This window comes from Ictidomys tridecemlineatus, chromosome 6 (genome assembly GCF_052094955.1).
Source record: "Ictidomys tridecemlineatus isolate mIctTri1 chromosome 6, mIctTri1.hap1, whole genome shotgun sequence".
Taxonomy (NCBI): Eukaryota; Metazoa; Chordata; class Mammalia; order Rodentia; family Sciuridae; genus Ictidomys; species Ictidomys tridecemlineatus.
The window spans coordinates 198,147,091-198,164,738 of NC_135482.1; the positions used below are offsets into that span (position 1 = coordinate 198,147,091).

General features: G+C 44.8%; 1 protein-coding gene across 9 annotated transcripts in view; it reads left to right on the top strand.

Annotated features, from left to right (window-relative positions):
* Nucleotides 1–17,648, top strand: part of Arhgef7 (Rho guanine nucleotide exchange factor 7) — a 130,123-nt gene that overhangs the window by 40,870 nt on the left and 71,605 nt on the right. The window contains exon 1 of one of the 9 annotated variants that reach the window (XM_005316979.5): nucleotides 17,041–17,104. The exons of the other annotated variants lie outside the window; for them this stretch is intronic. Coding sequence (XP_005317036.2) covers nucleotides 17,096–17,104 — 9 coding nt within the window. The 5' untranslated portion in view covers nucleotides 17,041–17,095. Of the gene's footprint in view, nucleotides 1–17,040; nucleotides 17,105–17,648 lie in introns of those variants that run through there. 9 annotated transcript variants of the gene reach the window in all.

The following is a 17,648-nucleotide window of genomic DNA, read 5'->3' on the forward strand; positions in this document are numbered from 1 at the left end:
TGTCTTCATATATGTACTTTGGATAATAATGATCATCACATTCAACCATCATTAATTATTACCCCATGTCCTCGCCCTTCCCCTCCTACCCCTCTGTCCTGTCTAGAGGACAGAGAGAGAAAGGTGGTGAGAGAGTGGGCAGATGTTGTTAAGAACCCCCCTGGCCTGCAGGACTCCTTGGGTGATCTTTTAGCCCAGAAAGTTTCATGTGAAGCTGGGCATGGTGGCACATGCCTCCAGTCTGGGAGAGTCTGGCCTGAAAGCACATGAAAGAATACAAAAAGAAAAAGTAAATGGAGGCAGACTTCATGGACCAGTGATGCTTTATTCAGCCCTGGAGGGACACATATTTTGGGGGAAAATGGCATTGAGTCACACGAGGGTCTGGGTTTTATAGGGACTTAGCAGAGCCACATTATGGGAGACGTTAGTTACTTTTTGTGGGCTTTTGGCAGATGGGGCCAGGTCATAGGAGGAGTTCTGATGGTGGGGTTAATTTAGGGAGGGGCAGGAGGACAGGTAGGGGAACTATAAGGGTAGTCGTCCCCCCCCCCTCCCGGGCCTATTATCCATATCCTTCGTGGCCTAGGCAACTTAGGGAGACCGTGTGTCAAAATAAGAAAAGGGTTGAGGATGTAGCTCAGTGGTAAAGCAACTTTGGGTTCAGCCCCCAGCACTGCAAAACAAAGAAATAAACAAAAAGAAACAAACAAACAAGAAAATGAGGGGCAGAGAGATTATTCGGACAGTAGAATGGCTAGTGCAGAGGCTTGGAAGTGAAGCTGAGCACTGTGTATGACGGGCCAGTCATTCAGGAAGGGCTGAAGGAGGTGAGCCTGATGGCCACATGAGCTTCTGCTGCTGCAGCTGCAGGTGCCCCTACTGGGTTCTCTCTCCAGGACTGCCTTGAGTGCTTGACCCATTAACTCACAGAGCCCTTGCTATAACTCTGTGGAGGCACTGTCCACCTGTGTGGGTGAGGACATGAAGGCACAGAGGCCAAATGCTCATGAACACCATGGGCTGCAGACTGGTCCTAGAACCTTACTCTTCCCCAGGATTCTGCTGCCCCTCTGGAGGTCAAGGATGGAAGTGTGGGTTTTATTCTAATTGCTGTAAGAAACTGCATTGTGGGGTCTTCTGTTTTCTGTTTTGGTGCTGGAGATTGAGATCCAGGCCCCTGCACAGGCCGAGCACTTGCTGATTCTCTGAACTGAACTCCCAGTGCCCTGCTGGAGAATGGCTATGTTGCCAAGGTGAAGAGTGAGCTGTACACAGCAATGTTTCTGCTGTCATTTTACTTTGCATGTTGAGGTCTGAGGGCAGGTTTGTTTCTGGAGAGCGTGGGTGACATGGGACCTCTCTGATGTGGTCCCTGCTTCCTGACCTGCTCACAGCAGGCCCTAGGACTCATGGCAGCTCCTTTTCCCTGGTTGTCCTATGCTTGCTTCTCCTCCTTTTTTTTTCATCCCACCTGGTGGGATGGCCCACGTGACCACTGGGCCAGCATCCTGCCAGCCTGCCCCTTGTCACTCACTTGTCACTTTCCTACTTAACTGTTCCTCTGGGAGGGTACCAGCAGGACAGAGCATGGCCAGGAGCTGACTGTAGTGGGTGGCATCCTTGTGGCCTGACCTCTCCTCCTGTTGTCCCACTCAGCTCTCCTTGATTTTTGGTTCTAGTCGCATCACACTATCTGAGATGTCCCTTAGTGTTCATGGGCTGGCTTATTTTTGATATGTGATCTGTACCTCCTGTACTCTGTGCTAGTTGTTGTAGCTTCATGAACATCAGCTCTTAGAAGTCATTTGGCTAGAGACTGAGACACTGAGAGGTCGTGAAGATAGCCCTTGGGCACCCGTGCTGGTGAGCATGAAGCCAGGCTTTTGAGTCTGGTTGTAGCCCATGTCCTTTTTATCTGCCCAAGGAGTGACCTTTTTTCCTTTTTCCATCTGCAGAATCCTTATCTAAACCAGCTCAGAACACACGTTTGTTCTACTTCTTGCTTCTTTCTGTATAGATTCTGCTCTCTGCCTCTTTCTGTTTGTGGTATTTAATACCTGTTTCTCCCTTCTTACCTGGTTTGTAAGCTTCTTGGGGGCATGGTAATGCCTTTCACAGAATAGGAGCTGAATAGACATTTGTTGAACTGGCAAAAGCCTAACAGAATGCCTGTCTAGGGGCCCCAGGATATCCATGAGGGGTCATGGAATGCCCATCCAGGGGTCATGTGGTACCCATTAGGGATCACGGGGACAGGTGGTAGAGGGGCTTTGGCATTCCTTCTACATTCTCTCACAATTTCAACTTTTCTTTTTATCCTTCCTACCCCGTTCACACTCTGCTGTTCTTTCTCAACCCTTCTCAGTTTTCATATTTCACTCATTCTTTCAGGGCCTTGTTTCGTAAACTGGTTCTGACTCAGATAACTGAACAAGCAACCTTTTTATCTCTGTGTCAGGTAGCTTGGACTCTGGCATTCTACCAGGTGGATGCTGCTGGTTACCACCGTGGAGTCGGTTTGAGAGGATAGGCAGCTGCTAGGTGGCTTGCTTCTCGTTGTTTTGTGTAGCCTGGCTGGTTGCTGACTTACTGGTACTGGCTTACTTGTGGTGGAGTGCAGTGAAGGGATCTGGGGTCCTGGAGACTTAGTGCTGTAGTGTTTTAGAGTCAGAGATGACCTTAGCATGGACAGAAATTAGATTTGGCAAAATTCTTTATCTCTGGGATAAGAGAAACTGATAAGATCCCCCAGAGGGCAGCAGCAGGACAGAGTGCAAATTCTGTGTAGTCTCTTCCCTTGCCCATGGTGGTTCTGAGTTGGGGGCGATGCATCAGGAGGTGGTTCACAGCTGTGTCAGACTTGAAGGGGGACAGAGCATTCCCTCAGTCCCCACTGAGGGAGATGTTGGAGAGTCCTGAGAAGGTGGCTTATGCATAGTGAGGAAGTCCATGCATGATGCTGCTTCAGGATCCTTTTGTCCTTCACCCTGGAAGGAGCTCAGCTAAGCTCAAGTCAAGTATCCAAGGGAGGAGAGAAGCTCTATCTTTGGCTGGGAGGGCTTCATGAAGACAGTTGGGATTTGTTTCTTTGAGGAGGTGGGGTGGATCATACTTCCCAAAAGTCTGGACTGGGTTCCCCAGAGCTGTGCAGGTGATGTGAGGTTCTCTGCATGCTGTGTGGTTGTCATCTTAGGTAAAGTTGCCACTGTTCTGGTGCCACCTGTCTGGACTGGCCCAGCTGACCCTACTTCTCCTAGCCTCAGAGTCATTGGCCCCTAGAGGTAAGACAGGGTGTTTTGTGTATTACCCTGCGCTGTCTTGAGTGTATTATTTACATAGCACTTTCCTGTTAGATATTGAATGAGGCTGTCAATGTTAGCCAAGAGTGGGAAAAAAACTTCACCCTGGATATATTTTTTTTCCTATAAGTCTTTATGGAAAATGAGACCATAGCAATAAATGACCAATGGATGGGAGCAATGTGAATCTTGAATTTGCTTATAATCATGGTATTGGAAATCCTGAAATAGTGTGCCTCCTGTTTCTTCTGTAGAAAATCCCGCAGTCTCCTTGTTATGTCTTTTTTTTTTTTTTTGCGAGAGAGAGAGAGAGAGAGAGAGAGAGAGAGAGAGAGAGAGAGAGAGAAAATTTTTAATATTTATTTTGTTTTAGTTTTCAGTGGACATAACATCTTTGTTTGTATGCGGTGCTGAGGATCGAACCCAGGCCACACGCATGCCAGGCAAGCGTGCTACCGCTTGAGCCACATCCCCAGCCCTCGTTATGTCTTGTTTTCCCCTACCCTGTGCTAGGGATGGAAACCAGGGCCTCCTGTATACTGGGTAAACGCTCTACCACTGAGCCAACCCTTTTGTAAGTCTACTAAAATAGGATTTTTGGATTATCTTTTAGTCATCAGCTTTATATTTTTATTTGAAAACAAATTGAGAAAACCTAGGGGCTGTTCTTTACTTTTTCTTGACAGGGACTTGCCCTGAAGCACATTGACTCCAGTGCCTCTGTGTCCTGGGAACTAGCTAGGGGACAGATTCCCAGTGAGCAAGTAAAATAACCCAGGTCCTTCTCAGACCATATTTAGATGTGAAATCTGCACCTAGACTGTTTTTAAAAATAGCTTTCGTATCCAGAATGTGTATTTCTGTCCAAATCTGATTTAGTCTGTATTTCATGTTTGACAGTTTAGAGAAACTGACTGGCTCTTTAGTTCTGTTGTGAAAATGCAGCATTAATTCCTGTGGCTGTTAACATTCTCCCACTTTACTCTGAGGGAGTAGCATTCTGATTTGTGCTCTGTAGAGAAGACTTACAGGTTAGATGGGGTGGTACTCTTGGGGTTTAGAGCATGGGAGCTTTGAAAAAATCTTGACTCCAGGGTCCTGGAGAGTTGCTGACTTGGTTTAGAGCTGACCAGTTGAGACCTGCAGCCAGATCTTGCTGCCCAACTAGGGAGGGAGCCACCTGATTTTCTCAGGACTGTAGAAGCCAGAAGGCCTGCAGCCGAGAGCAGGTTGAGAGGAAAATACATTGCTTTCCAGCCCTCACCACTGAGTGAGGCCAGCCTTCTTGTGTGGGGTGCTGCAGTGGGATGCATGAGGCACAGCAGAGGTCTCTGGGAAGTGATGTCAGCCTAGTGGAAGCATTGTCCATGGGATGCTTGCCTGTGAAAGGCCTGTGGATGACAAGTGTATGCTCTTATTTTCCTATTTCAAGGATAGGCTGCAGATGGTAAGTAGATACTAGAGAGCCTCATCATCTGCTCGTTCGCTTGCCCCCCCCCCCCCCCCGCGCGTGTTCTCTCTCTCTCTCTCTCTCTCTATATATATATATATATATATATATTCTCTCTCTCTCTCTCTCTCTCTCTCTCTCTCACACACACACACACACACACACACACACACACGTATTTATATTGAAACATTTTATAGAAGAACTGGAAGATTACCCTAGGAAATACCTAGTACCTCTCCACTCTTGGCAGTGTTGACCCTCTACTCTTCATGTTCTCTCTCTGTGAGTTCACACACATGCTTCATTTTGCTAATGGTTTAAACTACATCACAGACCTTGTGATACTTACCTCTGAATACTTCAATATGTATATCTTTAAAAAAGCACATTCTCTTGCATGACCTCGGTGAGGTTACCATACCTAAGACATTTCACATTGTTTTAATAATATTTTTATTATCCATTATTTTTATAATCCATGTTCCAGTTTCCACAGTAGTCTAAAAGTGACCTGCATAGCATTTTTTTTAATAGATTCTGAGTAAGGATTGTGCATTACATCTGGCTTAACATGTGTCTCTAGTTTGTTTTATCCTAGAACAGTTCCTCCATCTTTATCATTTTTGACTTTGAATTTTTTATTTTTTAGTTTCTGATGGACCTTTATTTTATTCATTTATTTATATGCTGAGAATTGAACTCAGTGCCTCACGTATGCTAGATAGGCGCTCTACCACTGAGCCATAACCCCAGCCCCTTGACTTTGACTTTTGAAGAATCCAGGTGTTATGGTTTGTATGTGAGGTGCCCCACAAAGGCTCCTGAGTTCATTCAGGAATATTCAGAGGTGAAGTGTTTGAGTTGTGAGAATTGTAACCTAATCAGTCCATCCATTTTGAATGAATTGACTGGGTGGTAACTGTAGGGCGTGGCTGGAGGAGTTAGGTCCCTGAGAGTATGCCCTAAAAGGGTGCATCTTCCCTGTAACTCCCTGCTCTCCCTCTCTGCTTCCTAGCTGCCATGAGCTGCATAGTTTTCCTCTACCTTATTCTTCTGCCATGATGTGCTGCCTCATGTTGGACCCACCATGTACTAAACCTCTGAAACCATGGGCCAAAATAAACTTTTCCTATTCTTTAAGTTGTTCTTGTTGGCTATTTTGGTCACAGTGATGAAAAGCTCTGTTAACATGCCAGACATGTATCTTGTGGAGTGCCCTGCAGTCAAAGCCATGGTTTAATTCAGGTTGAATGTTTTCTGCAAGAATTCACATAAATGATGATCTGTGCTTTTCATTCTGTCATGGCAGAAGGCACTTAACATCACTTCACTTCACTACTGGTGGTGCCGAGGTGGGTCACTAGGGTTTCTGTTGTATGGGTACCTATTCTGTTTGTACTGAGAGAATACTCTGCCTGTCCTGCTCCACAATTGTCAACTGCTGCTTCTATCTCTATTGAGGACTCTTCCCTGGTTACATGCTACTTTGATGGTTGTCACATGTACTCAGGCCTTTCGAGGTGATCCTACCCTTGGTATTGGGACTTCAAGTGTTGGTCAGTAAGGGACATTGGAGGGTGGAGCTAGGCGTCCTTCTAGCTGAGCTAGAAGGCTGTGTGTACTCTGGGATGCGGGAGAGGAAGAAACATTCCTCTGCTTCCAGAAACTGAACATAATGTGATCATTTATGAACATGGCCGTCTACTTCTGAGCTCTCTGTGACTTTTACATGCTTTTCATTTTTAAGCAGAAGTCAGTCTTTGACTCTGAAGAGTCAGATGCCATCAATGAATTTGATCTATGTGAACTTCAGGTGTGATTAGAAAAAGTTAATTGAGGAGGATGGTACAAATACACATAGGGCAACTATTTTATGCATGAGAAGAAATGTTGGAAATTCAGAAGAATCAGAAATGTAATAATTTTAACAAATGTATGCCAGCAGCTTACTAGTCATGGCTGCTGCTTCCTGAGTTGCTCCTCAGGACCAGATCTGCCTCAAGTGACACTGAGAGGAAACTGAGGTATAGAGAGATTGTGCCATGTCCTGGGTCTCATGTGTATAAAAGTTGATCTCTGAGTCTGGGTTTTGTGGGGAATCCACATCTTCTAAGTTTATATTACAGAAGGCCTCTCACATGGCCATGTGTTGGTGGAAGGTCATAGACTCCTCTTGGGTATTGATCTTCATAGGGGTCACCCATGTAATACAGTTATGCATTTTGAACCTACACACAAAGCTGGAAGGAAACATACTTAAGATTTAGGATGTGTGTCTGCCAAAGCATTAGTTTTCAACATACCCTGTCATTTGGTTATGATGCATAACTCAGCCAGGAATGGTAGGTACGTGTGTGTTTGCAGTCTACTGTCTCAAACTGTTTCACCAAGCCTGGATTTTATAATGCTTACTCTGACTTAAGTTAATGCAGTGACTTAATGTTACTGTTTTTGTAACTGTAACTGCAGTCACTTTCCTTGTTAGTCCAAGCAGGTGTGGTGTCTTGTCCCAGGTCCTGTTGTCATCTGTGTTCAGGTGACAGGCATATAGGCATGCATTCCTAGCACTTGAAGGGGCGTGGAGTCAGGGGACCCCATGTAGGCTGTGTGGGAAACCTGTATCGCCCAGGCAGGACTCTGGTGTTCCCTGGTGCCTGTGACTTGGTTCTGCTTTTGTCACCTTTGCCACATTGTCTTTTGGAGACTCCTGTTTCCTCTCTGTAAGAGGAAATTGTCATGCAGTCTGTGAGGTCCAGGCTGTGCAGATGCCAGCATGGCACATGGTGGTCCTTTCCTCGACCCTTGCCTGGGGATGCTTTTGCTTACCTAACTGCACCTTTGTGAGGTTGCTCCCATGCTGGTGAAGGTGGGTTATCTTGCCTCTCTTCCGTTCTCCTGGCTTTCCCCTCTGCTCTGCCACTCCTTCCTGGAAACCACCAAAAATGTTTGGTTGTTTCTGTTTCGAGTATGTGTTTGCTATCCTGGTGTTTGGGTGTTCATACAATGGAATCTACAAGATTGAAGATTTGATTCTTATTTTAAGCTGAAATAAACTGGGGGCATGTTGGGTGGAAGTGCTGAAATGGATAGAATCCTTCATCAACTACAATTTTATCCCTGGGGAGTGGGAGTAGGTGGAATTTAGTATAAAATTTACAGAAACTAAGATTTCAAAAATTCAGTGCTACATTTCTGCTTTTCACAGATTCCTAGCAATATGGACTATTTGCATTAACCTTAAATAGCAGCATTTATTTAAGATTCATTTTTACTCATTCTTGTTCTAAAATCACTAATTTCATTTGACAATGTGATAGGACAAAATTATATTTTTAAACGTTGCAAGCAGCACTCCAGAACTTGAGTCAAAAATAGTTTCCTTATAATCTCATTGGAGAAGGTGAGCTGATGTGGATTTTAGAAGATTAAAGCTTTGGTGAACTGAGGAAGACTTGGGCCAGTCTCCCTTTGCGGGGTCTCCAATCATGTTGAGATGGTAGAATGTGCCAGGAGGGAGAGAGGCTTTTCTTGTGCACCTTTCCTGGTGCTTATTTTTGGCTGTGCCTGTAGGGTACACTCAGCCAGGGCACTATTAGGTGGGAACCATTCTGCTGCTGCTTTTTTCTGCTTTTCAGCTTGTTTTGGAAGGTGGGCTACTTGGTAAGGGACGGTAAGTCTGCATTTTTGTGCTAGATTGCTGAGATTGTTGTTGAGTATCAGGGAGGTGTGCAAGAACAGTTATGTCAAGATGCAGATACTTGGAAATGTGCATCCTGTATCAGGTCCCATGGGTGTGTCTGGGTGGTGCTAGTACTGTAGTCTTTAGCCCCAGGGCCTTCCTGAGTCTTTGCACTCTGCATTGCATGTTGGGTCTAGGTTTGCCGCACACTGTGCATGTGATAGTTGGCACTTAGCATAGCTCCCCTTGCTCTGTCTCTCTGACCATGAGATCTGCTTGTCGTCCAATGGAAGGAGAAGCAAGTTGAGGTGGAGGCTCTTGACTTGGTGTCAGCAGACCTGGTACTGTTGGGAGTTTTGTTGCCTCAGGAGGGAGACCGTGCCAGAGCTGTCTCCTACACTGTGGGGCGGAGGAGAGGCTCACTATGCTGCAGCTGGTTCTCTTGCATTCTTAGCTTGTTCATCATGAGAGCCTGAGTCATATTATTTGTTGTGGTTTAGGCCAGTTTGAGTTATAATTTACTTGTTTGCAGGATCTTCATTATATGATATTTGATATTTAACACAGCTTATTTTGTGATGGAAAGTTTGCTTTCATGTTTTTAGAATATGGAAGGTATTCCTGATTTTTGGTAGTGCTCGTGAGTTTGGAGGCCAAGGTGAAGCAAACTCACTATGCTAGAGGGTATGTATGGGAGCCTTTTACATTCCACTAAGCCTTCAGCATCCTCATGCCTTGGGGAACCCCATCCCATTTGTCAAGTTGTTCACACTGCACAGTGGCTCTGATACCTGACATAGCCAATGAGAAGCTGTGACAACTCAATTTGAAGAGGGAAATGTAGGGCTGGGAGGTGGAGCTATGGTGGTGATGCTGCTCACGTTTTCTGATGCTCTTCCTGTGCAGGTGGAGCCTTGCTCTCCTCTCAGGGAGTGTGGGCCGAACTGACGACTCCTAGTGAATAGAGTAAGCAGTGGTGAGTGGCAGGTCTCAGCTGTTGTGTCTTCCTGAGCTTGCAGGCCCTTGTTTCCTTCCTGCCTGCACTTGCGTCATTCACTCTGTGCATGCTTTGAGTGCCAACCACGCTGTGAGGACATGAGGAACCAAGACTTCCTGCCAGCTGCCTTGAGATGGACCTGCTCGTTAGCAGATCCCCAGCCCAGGGAAGCCTTCAGGCTGCCAGGTGACCTCAGTTCCCATTGTACCTTGATGTCCTCCCTTCAAGGAACCCTGAGCCACATTGACACAGCTGAACTGTTCAGAACACTGACACAGAAACTGAAGTGATAGGTGTTTGTTGTTTAGAGTCATTGTTTGTAGAAATGCACCACAGTGCAGGTGCCCAGAGGTTAACCAGGTCCATCTTCAGCATGTGGGAGTGGGCAAGCCCTCTGGCTGCCCTTTGTCCCTCCTCTGTCTGCCTGGGCCTCTTCTGCAGTTTCTCAGTTTTGTTGACTGAGAGGACAATGGAGTCTCCTTAGGGCCAGGTCAGACATTCCTGTCTCTCCTTGGAATTTCTGTGAGACAGCAGTCATTAACAGTCAAGTAATTATTGTGTTTAGGATTTAGACAGGAAGGGAAAACCCTGTGTACTAGGGAGTGGTAAGTGCCTGTTGAGAACAGTCTGATTTTGAATAGCAGAGCATTGTCAGCCAGAGGCATTAACTTCCATCATCTTCTGTTAAACTGTCTTATTCTGAATGACCCAATGCTTCACTTAATGTCTTGTTTTCATGTTTTTGGAGATGTACTCTCTCTCTTTCCTTCAAGAGTTATGAAGGTGATGTTGATTTCCTTGCTAGAGATGACACTGTGGTAACCAACAGTTCCACATCACCATACCTGACACACAGAGGCTTACTACACTGGTGTTTAGCTGCAGAGTATTACCCTGCTCCAGGTGTCATCTGTATTCCAGAGTCCAAGTTCAGTAGCTCTGTTATCACTCTCATTTTAATGAAAAGGTCAGGGAGGCTGTTTCAAACACCATAGCTCGTCACACTTCTGCTTAGAACCAGCGTGTGTAGTGTGTGTCATTTCTGCTTGAGCTGGTGTCTGTCCTTTTGTGCTGCAGAGGCCTCTTTATTTACAGCAGTGTTCTTTTTTGTGTCATTTTTGGCAGTCATCTTCTGTCTGGCCAGAGGGTTTTGCATCTGGGAACACAGGTGACTCTAAGCTCCAGCTGTTGGGGACACACACAGGGTCATCCTGATGGCATCATACTGCTAGGTCAGGAGTTTGTTGGGCAACTGAACTTGATATTAAATTTGGGTGTTACTGATAACCATTAAATAAGGACTGTGTCAAAATAGAGTACTTTTATTTATTATTGGACAGCATTGGGGATTGAACCTAGGGACTCTACTAATGAGTTACAGGTCCCAGGCCTTTTATTTTTGAGACAGGATTTTTCTTAGTTGGCCAGATTGGCCCCAAACTTGTGATCCTCCTGCCTCAGCCTCTTCCCAAGGTCTTGTGGTCTCTGTCTCTGGGGGAGGAGTTCCTGAGTGCCTGGCCCTGCAGCATCGCAGGACCAGCAACAGTATTTGTCATTAGCTTGTGATGGGATGTACCCTTCTCTGGATCTGCATGCTGGGGATGGAGTCACCGTGTAGAGCTGTGCCCTCACACCCTTTATTGTTAGTTTTTATTTTTATTTTTTCTTTTTCTGCTCTGGGCCCAACTTCTAAACACCCCCACCGTCCACCACAATTTGTCCACCCTGGTTTTCTCTTCTGCCAGCTCTCTTTATCCTGGTCCTCCCTTGCTTGAAGTGGGTTGTGGTTTTTGAGGCAGTACATTATGTCAGAGGAACCCTTGGGCTTGGGGGCTGAAGTGGTTTTGAGGTTACTTGGTTAGGGAGTCCTAGCTCTCCTTTTCCATGGGAGGAGTGTGATGCATGCATGTCTGTGCTTGGGAGTCTCCCTCTAGGTGCTCTTCTTAGTTTGGTGTTGGATACAGAGAGACTCGGGATGACCAAGTCTGGGATGGCCCTGCTTTTCTATCGTTTTCCCTTCTATTTTCCAGACTGTCCTAGGCTGGCTTGATAGTCCCTTTCTGCTTCAGCAGTGATTTGGGTAGGAAGGCTCTTCCCATAGATGTCCTGAGTGACTGTCATGTCTAATGGGCTCTACTGAGCTGTCCTCTGTGCTGTTTTTGTATTCTTCATTTTTCATTGTTTGTCCTCTAGTTGTTGTTTTGTATAAGATGATACCCTAGAGTAGCTGAGACAGCCACCAGCTTGAGGCAAGTGGCCTAGAGAGTCCTCATTGTTACTTCTGGCATTGGTGAAATTCATGGAGTGCTTTTTTTTTTTTTTTTTTTTGGTACTGGAGAATTAAACTCAGGGGCACTCGACCACTGAGCCACATCCCCAGCCCTATTTTATATTTTATTTAGAGACAGGGTCTCACTGAGTTGCTTAATGCCTTGCTTTTGCTGAGGCTGGCTTTGAACTCAGGAGCCTCCTGCCTCCTGCTCCTGCCTCTGAAAATGCTGGGATTACAGGCATGTGCTACTGCACCCAGCTCTTGGGGTGCTCTTTTGTTTATGAAGATAGTTTTTGTTCTCTGCCTGGACTAGATGATTCCAGGTTTTCCCCCAACAGAGGAATAGCATTTTTATGATTTTGAGAGACCTGGAGGAAGTGTAGCCCATGCCTTATTTGAGAGTCCCCCATCAGTGCTCCATTCAGTTTTATGTTTCCTTTGGTGCCTTAGGAGAAGTATAGCAATTGCTGCTCTGATTGATTCTGGAGAATGATATGCTTGTGACTTGAATCTCTATTGGAAGTTTCTTCTGATGAGCTTTTGGGTGTTGCTGCCTTGTCTGTTCTTGCATCTTTCTTTCACCTAGGGACACTCTAGTAGCATTCATTTACCAGCAGATGCCATAATTCCCTTCTTTATGGCTGAGTTGAACTTCCTGTGTATCTGAACACATCTTCACCTGGTAATATGCTTGCTGAGGGCACTTTTATCAGTCTCTTCTTTCTGTTAGATAGTTTCACTTCCTGGTTTCCTTTGGCTGAGGGGTTGTAGAGACAGGCATAGGTAGTTGTTGGTAGATGTATTGCCTTGTCGGAGTTCACACCGGCAGTCATCAGTGCCTTGGTTTTCAGTCCATGGGAGGTAGGGCAGCCTGGTAGGTCAGTGCCTAAGACTTGGCGGAGGGCTCCTGGTGAAGTGGAGGCTGCTGCCTTCCAGAGGGTCCCGAGTCAGAATATACCTCAGGCAGTTGCTAGCCTTGTGTAGGGTATGTTCCTTTCCCTGGACACCTTCTGCACTGGAAGCAGCTGTGTTTCTTTTTGTTGTGTATTTTTGATGAGTGCAGTGTGATTATACATAGTAGTGGGATTCTTTATGTCATATTTGTGCATACAGTTAGCATCATTTGTCAAGACTCCTTCCAGTACTTTTCCTTCCTTCCTTCCTAGATCCACTTGCTCTACTCAGCTGATTTCCCTTCTGTTATTATTTTAATCAGTACACTATCATTAATATATTAGTGGGATTCATTGTGGTGTATTTGTACACACACATAAATAATTGGGTATATTGACTTCCCTAGTACTTTCCCATGTCCTCCCCTCTTCCCTCCCTCTCAAATCTCCTCCTACTGTATCGTTCTCCCTTCTATTTTCAAGTTAGTCTCTTTTTATGTACTTTTTTGTTTTGTTTTTATTTTTTATTTGGGTCCTGGGGATTGCATTTAGGGACACTCGACCACTGAGCCATAGCCCTTTCTTTTTGTATTTTATTTAGAGACAAGGTCTCACTGATTAGCTCCTTGAGAGTCCTCCAAGGTCTCACTGATTGCTTAGCACCTTGCTGTTGCTGAAGCTGGCTTTGAACTGGAGCTCCTCCTGTCTCAGCCTCAGCCTCCCTAGTAGTTGGGATTACTGGTGTGTACCAAGGCCCCCTACTAAGAGAGTCTCATTTTATTCCTTTTTTTTCCCCTCCTCCTTTTAGCTTCTGCATGCAATAAAATATTTAGTCCTTGACTTTCAAAGTCTGGCTTATTTCACTTAGAATTATGTTCTCCATTTCTATCCATTTACCAGCAAATGACATAATTTCATTTTTTTTTTTATGGTAGAGTAAAAACTCCATTGTGTGTATGTACCACATTTGCTTTATCCTTTCATCTCTTGATGGGCACCATGGCTCTTTTCATAATTTGGCTATTATGGGGTGGATTCTTACTGTCATTAAGAACCTTAATACCACCAAGAACCACTAACTAACCTGTATCTCCATGCCATTTTCAGTTCCAGTAGTACTTAAGCTTGATCTCATTGTTGTTCCAGAGTTCTTATACTTTCAGATCCTGGTTGGTTGTTCTCTTCTTCCTGAGTGTTCAAGTTCATGTGCCTTGTTTTAGTCCTGTTTTCTATATGACCTAATCTGTTTGTGATACTTTCAGGTAAACTTCTTCTCTGCTTCGTGGTATCTTTCATTTCCTGGAGTTCTCTCTGGTCTATTTTCAGAATCTCTGTTGGCAGTGTCTTGTATCTCCTATATTTTCTCTCTTAATTTATTCTTTAGATCTTCTGTTAGCTCACTAATCATTTGAATAATCAACATTTTGTAGTTTTTCTCTGGAATTTTATCCCCTTCAGTAGTTGTGGGTTCCTTTGTTGGGGGATTGTAAAATTGGGGGACAGGAGACTTGTTTGCTTCTTTCCTCATGTTTTCAGAGGTCTTCAACTTGTGCATCTGGTGAGGTAGATTCCTTTTCCTTCTCCTTCTATGAGGGGGCCTTTGGTGAAGAGCTGTCTCTTTTGTCACAGGTTCTGTGCTGTATGTATAGCTTAGTATCATCTCATAGGATTCAGTGTAATCCGTTGTTAATTCCAACCTCCAAGCCTCTCAGCTTGCTACTGCAGAACTGCTGATTGAATGCATTTTTGGAGAGCTGTTACAGTGCTGTGGAGTCTTTGGAGCCTCTGTGTTGGAGCTGCTTTCTGGGGTCATCTGTAGAAGCGGATGTCCATGAGCAGGACTTGAGTGTGCCCCCAGCTGTTCCTGCGGGGCCTGATCATCAGTGTTTTCCCTTCTCTGTTCTACGTGGTAATATATTGTTGGAGTTGAGCAGGGTTAGGTTGTATGTGGAGCCGGGTGTATCGTCTCTGGGTTAGGTTATGGGTGTAGTTCAGCAGCAGAGCTTCTGTGAACTTGTAGTGTTCCAGGATCCCATTACCTCTCAAAAAAACTTGGAAACCAACAACAACAGGGAACAATTTACAGCATTAAATACTCAATGCCTACTATAACATCTTCAGCCTATTGTCCACAAATATTCTTTGTAGATGGTATATCCAAAAGAAGTCCAGCCCAGGACTGCTTATAGCATTACTGGGGTTGCATTAGGTCTCTCTCCACCTGTAGCAGTCTCATCCATGGTTTAGGTGTGTGAACAAGACTTGGTGCCTGCCTTCTCACCAGTGCAGAGCAGCTGCTTGTCTAGAATGCACCAGGAGGATGTGGATAGGATGCTGGAGATGTGTTATTTTGCTTTGGGTTATTGAAGGGATTCCCTTGTTTTTAAAATTACTGATGCTTTAGAGATGAATCAGCAAGTCCTACTACTGGTCCCCATTGATGCCACACTCTTTGGGATCCAGAACTTGACCCCCCATGGTTGCCACTGCGAGCCGATGTTCTGCCTAGGCTCTGCCTAGGCTCGTAGCCTTGTCTTTCCGCACCTTGACCCTAGGGCTAGATCTCATTCTTTTTTTTTTTTTAACTTTTATTTAGTTATTTATTTTTATGTGGTGCTGAGGATCGAACCCAGGACCTTGCATGTGCGAGGCGAGCACTCTACTGCTGAGCCATAACCCTAGCCCCGAGATGCTCATTCTTGTGGCTCTTACTGTTGCAGAAATCTGTCCCCACTGTCCCCATTAATTTTTCTCTCAGTTCTTTCTTTTACAGCCTGTGGAGTCTTCCTCTTTATGCTAAAATTGCTTCATACATGGTCTCTGTATGTCATTGAAGACGAGCTAGTTTTCCTAAATGATGCCCGGTACATATGGGTTTCCAAGAAACGGTTCTTCAGAACATCCAGAAGACATGAGTCTAATGTGCTCCTCTTTTTAATTAATGGATTAACAAAGAATATATGGCTCTTAGTGACTCTGAATAGTTGAAGAGCCATTTTACTCTTAGCCTTCATTTTCCTTTCTAACAAGAGGATTGAATTGTGTGTAATGGGTGAGTTTTCTTTATGTCTGTTCTGTGGAACTGATGTTTTTGCATTGGAGATTTTTTTCATATATTAAATTTTTTTTTCAGTTGTTGATAGCCTTTATTTTATTTATTTGTTTTTTTTCTGGTGCTGAAGATGGAACCTAGGGCCTCACTCATGCTAGGCAAGCACTCTACCTCTGAGCCACAACCCCAGCCCCCCGCCCCTTTTGTATTTTTTAAAAGTAAGTTTTCTATGGCAGAATATCATCACTGGTTGGTCAGTCTGCTCCGGCCGTCTCCCTTTTCCCATGTGTGAGGCCTGCACAGGTGCTACTTCCATTGTACTACTTGGAGTATTCCAGTTCTTTTAAACCTTGGATTCTGGTTGGTTTGATATTTGCTGTATTTCATTATGCAGTATTGTTTCTACTAAACATAAAATGTTCAAAATAAAATGCAAACAATACATTTAATATTATGAACTTTTTGGTGGAAAATTGGTAGAATAATTTCATTTTGGAAATATTGGATTATTTTATGGCACGTTTAATTTACTCAAATGTAAAGTAAGAATGAGTTTTGTTATACCCCAACTGGGTAGATTGTAGCTGGTACTAGATGTTTGGCTTCCTTCTGTGTGTCCCTGTGGTGCCTATGCTGAGGGGGAGGAGGGTAGTGTTCATCCTGGCTTCCTGATGACATTTCTTGTCTCCCCAGGGGAAGTGCTCCTCACCCCTGGCCATGCATCAGAGTCACTTGGAATCTGTTGAAATCCTGATTTCTGGGTCCCTCCCTCCCTCAGATTGTACTTGCGCTGTTCTGGGAGGTCATTCAGACATCTTGCTCTCCCTAGTCCCCGGGAGGTCCTCCTGTGCATCTTGTAGTATGTCCACTTCCCCAGATGCCACCAGAGAAAGGCTAGTGACAGTGGAATGGGCTCTTGTTTCTTCCCATGTTTGTACCTTCCCTTTCCAGTAGCGGACTCTGCTGTTTTTCAGAGCCTCCAGCAGTTAGGGTGGGAGGGAGGCCTGTAGGGTCAAGACCACACATTTATCTTGTCTTAGACGCTGAATGGCCTCAGATGTAGTTTTTTGTAGAGGCATTTCTGTAAAAGTTCTAGTGAGACTTTCCTCGTGCCCCCCTCCTACAAGTTTCTCTGTTTTGAGATTTGTCTGTTTTGCTTTTTGTTGAGCATATTCCTCTTCCAGGGAATGTTTTGTAGAGTCTTCCTAGCGACTTATTGGCTTAGGATGTGTTCTCAGTGGTGCTTGTCTCATCCCTTTGTCTTGGCTTCCTGTTGAGTGTGGAGAGAGTTCATGGAGTGGTGACGTCATGCTTGAAGCCCATTGGTGGCTTTGGCCAGTCAGGCGCTTCCTGGTGTCCCAGTGGGAAAGATGCATATTCTGGCAATAACAGGAAACTTCACATTTCTACATCCTGTTGTTCTGAGTTTGTGACTTGCTGCCCTGCCATGATGAAGGTTAGTGGACATTTCTATATGTGTTTCTTCTGGTAGAGTACCACAGCTTAAATTTTCCAGGCTCTGGAATTAAACTGTGGAATGGAAGGAATTCACTTTATAGTTAAGGGAATTCATTTTATAGTTAAGGGAACTGTTTTGTGTATAAATGAAGCTGAGGCCTGTTAAGGTTATTGCTTAAGAAGGTGCAACTTAACCCATATTTAGCACTTGAACAGCTTTAGGTAGAGCTTTCCCTGGTGTTGGACTGCTTCTTGATCATGGAGAGCATATGGATTGACTTTGTGTTATAGATGGCTCTGAAGGGGCTGTTCTAAGGAGGACCCTGGCTTCATGAGACCCACATCAGCGATGGGATGTCTAGCTGTGCTTACAGCTGGCTTGTTAGGGTTTGTAGGTCCATCTGATTTCTTCTCATGAGCTTTAGACAGTGAGCTATGCTTTTAGTCCTTTTTGATTGTCTTAGTGTCTTGGCCTCTGTTCCGAGGCCAAATTTGTCTCCTGAGTTTTCCATCTTCTCAGTTTTCTCTTGTTATTTGTGTTT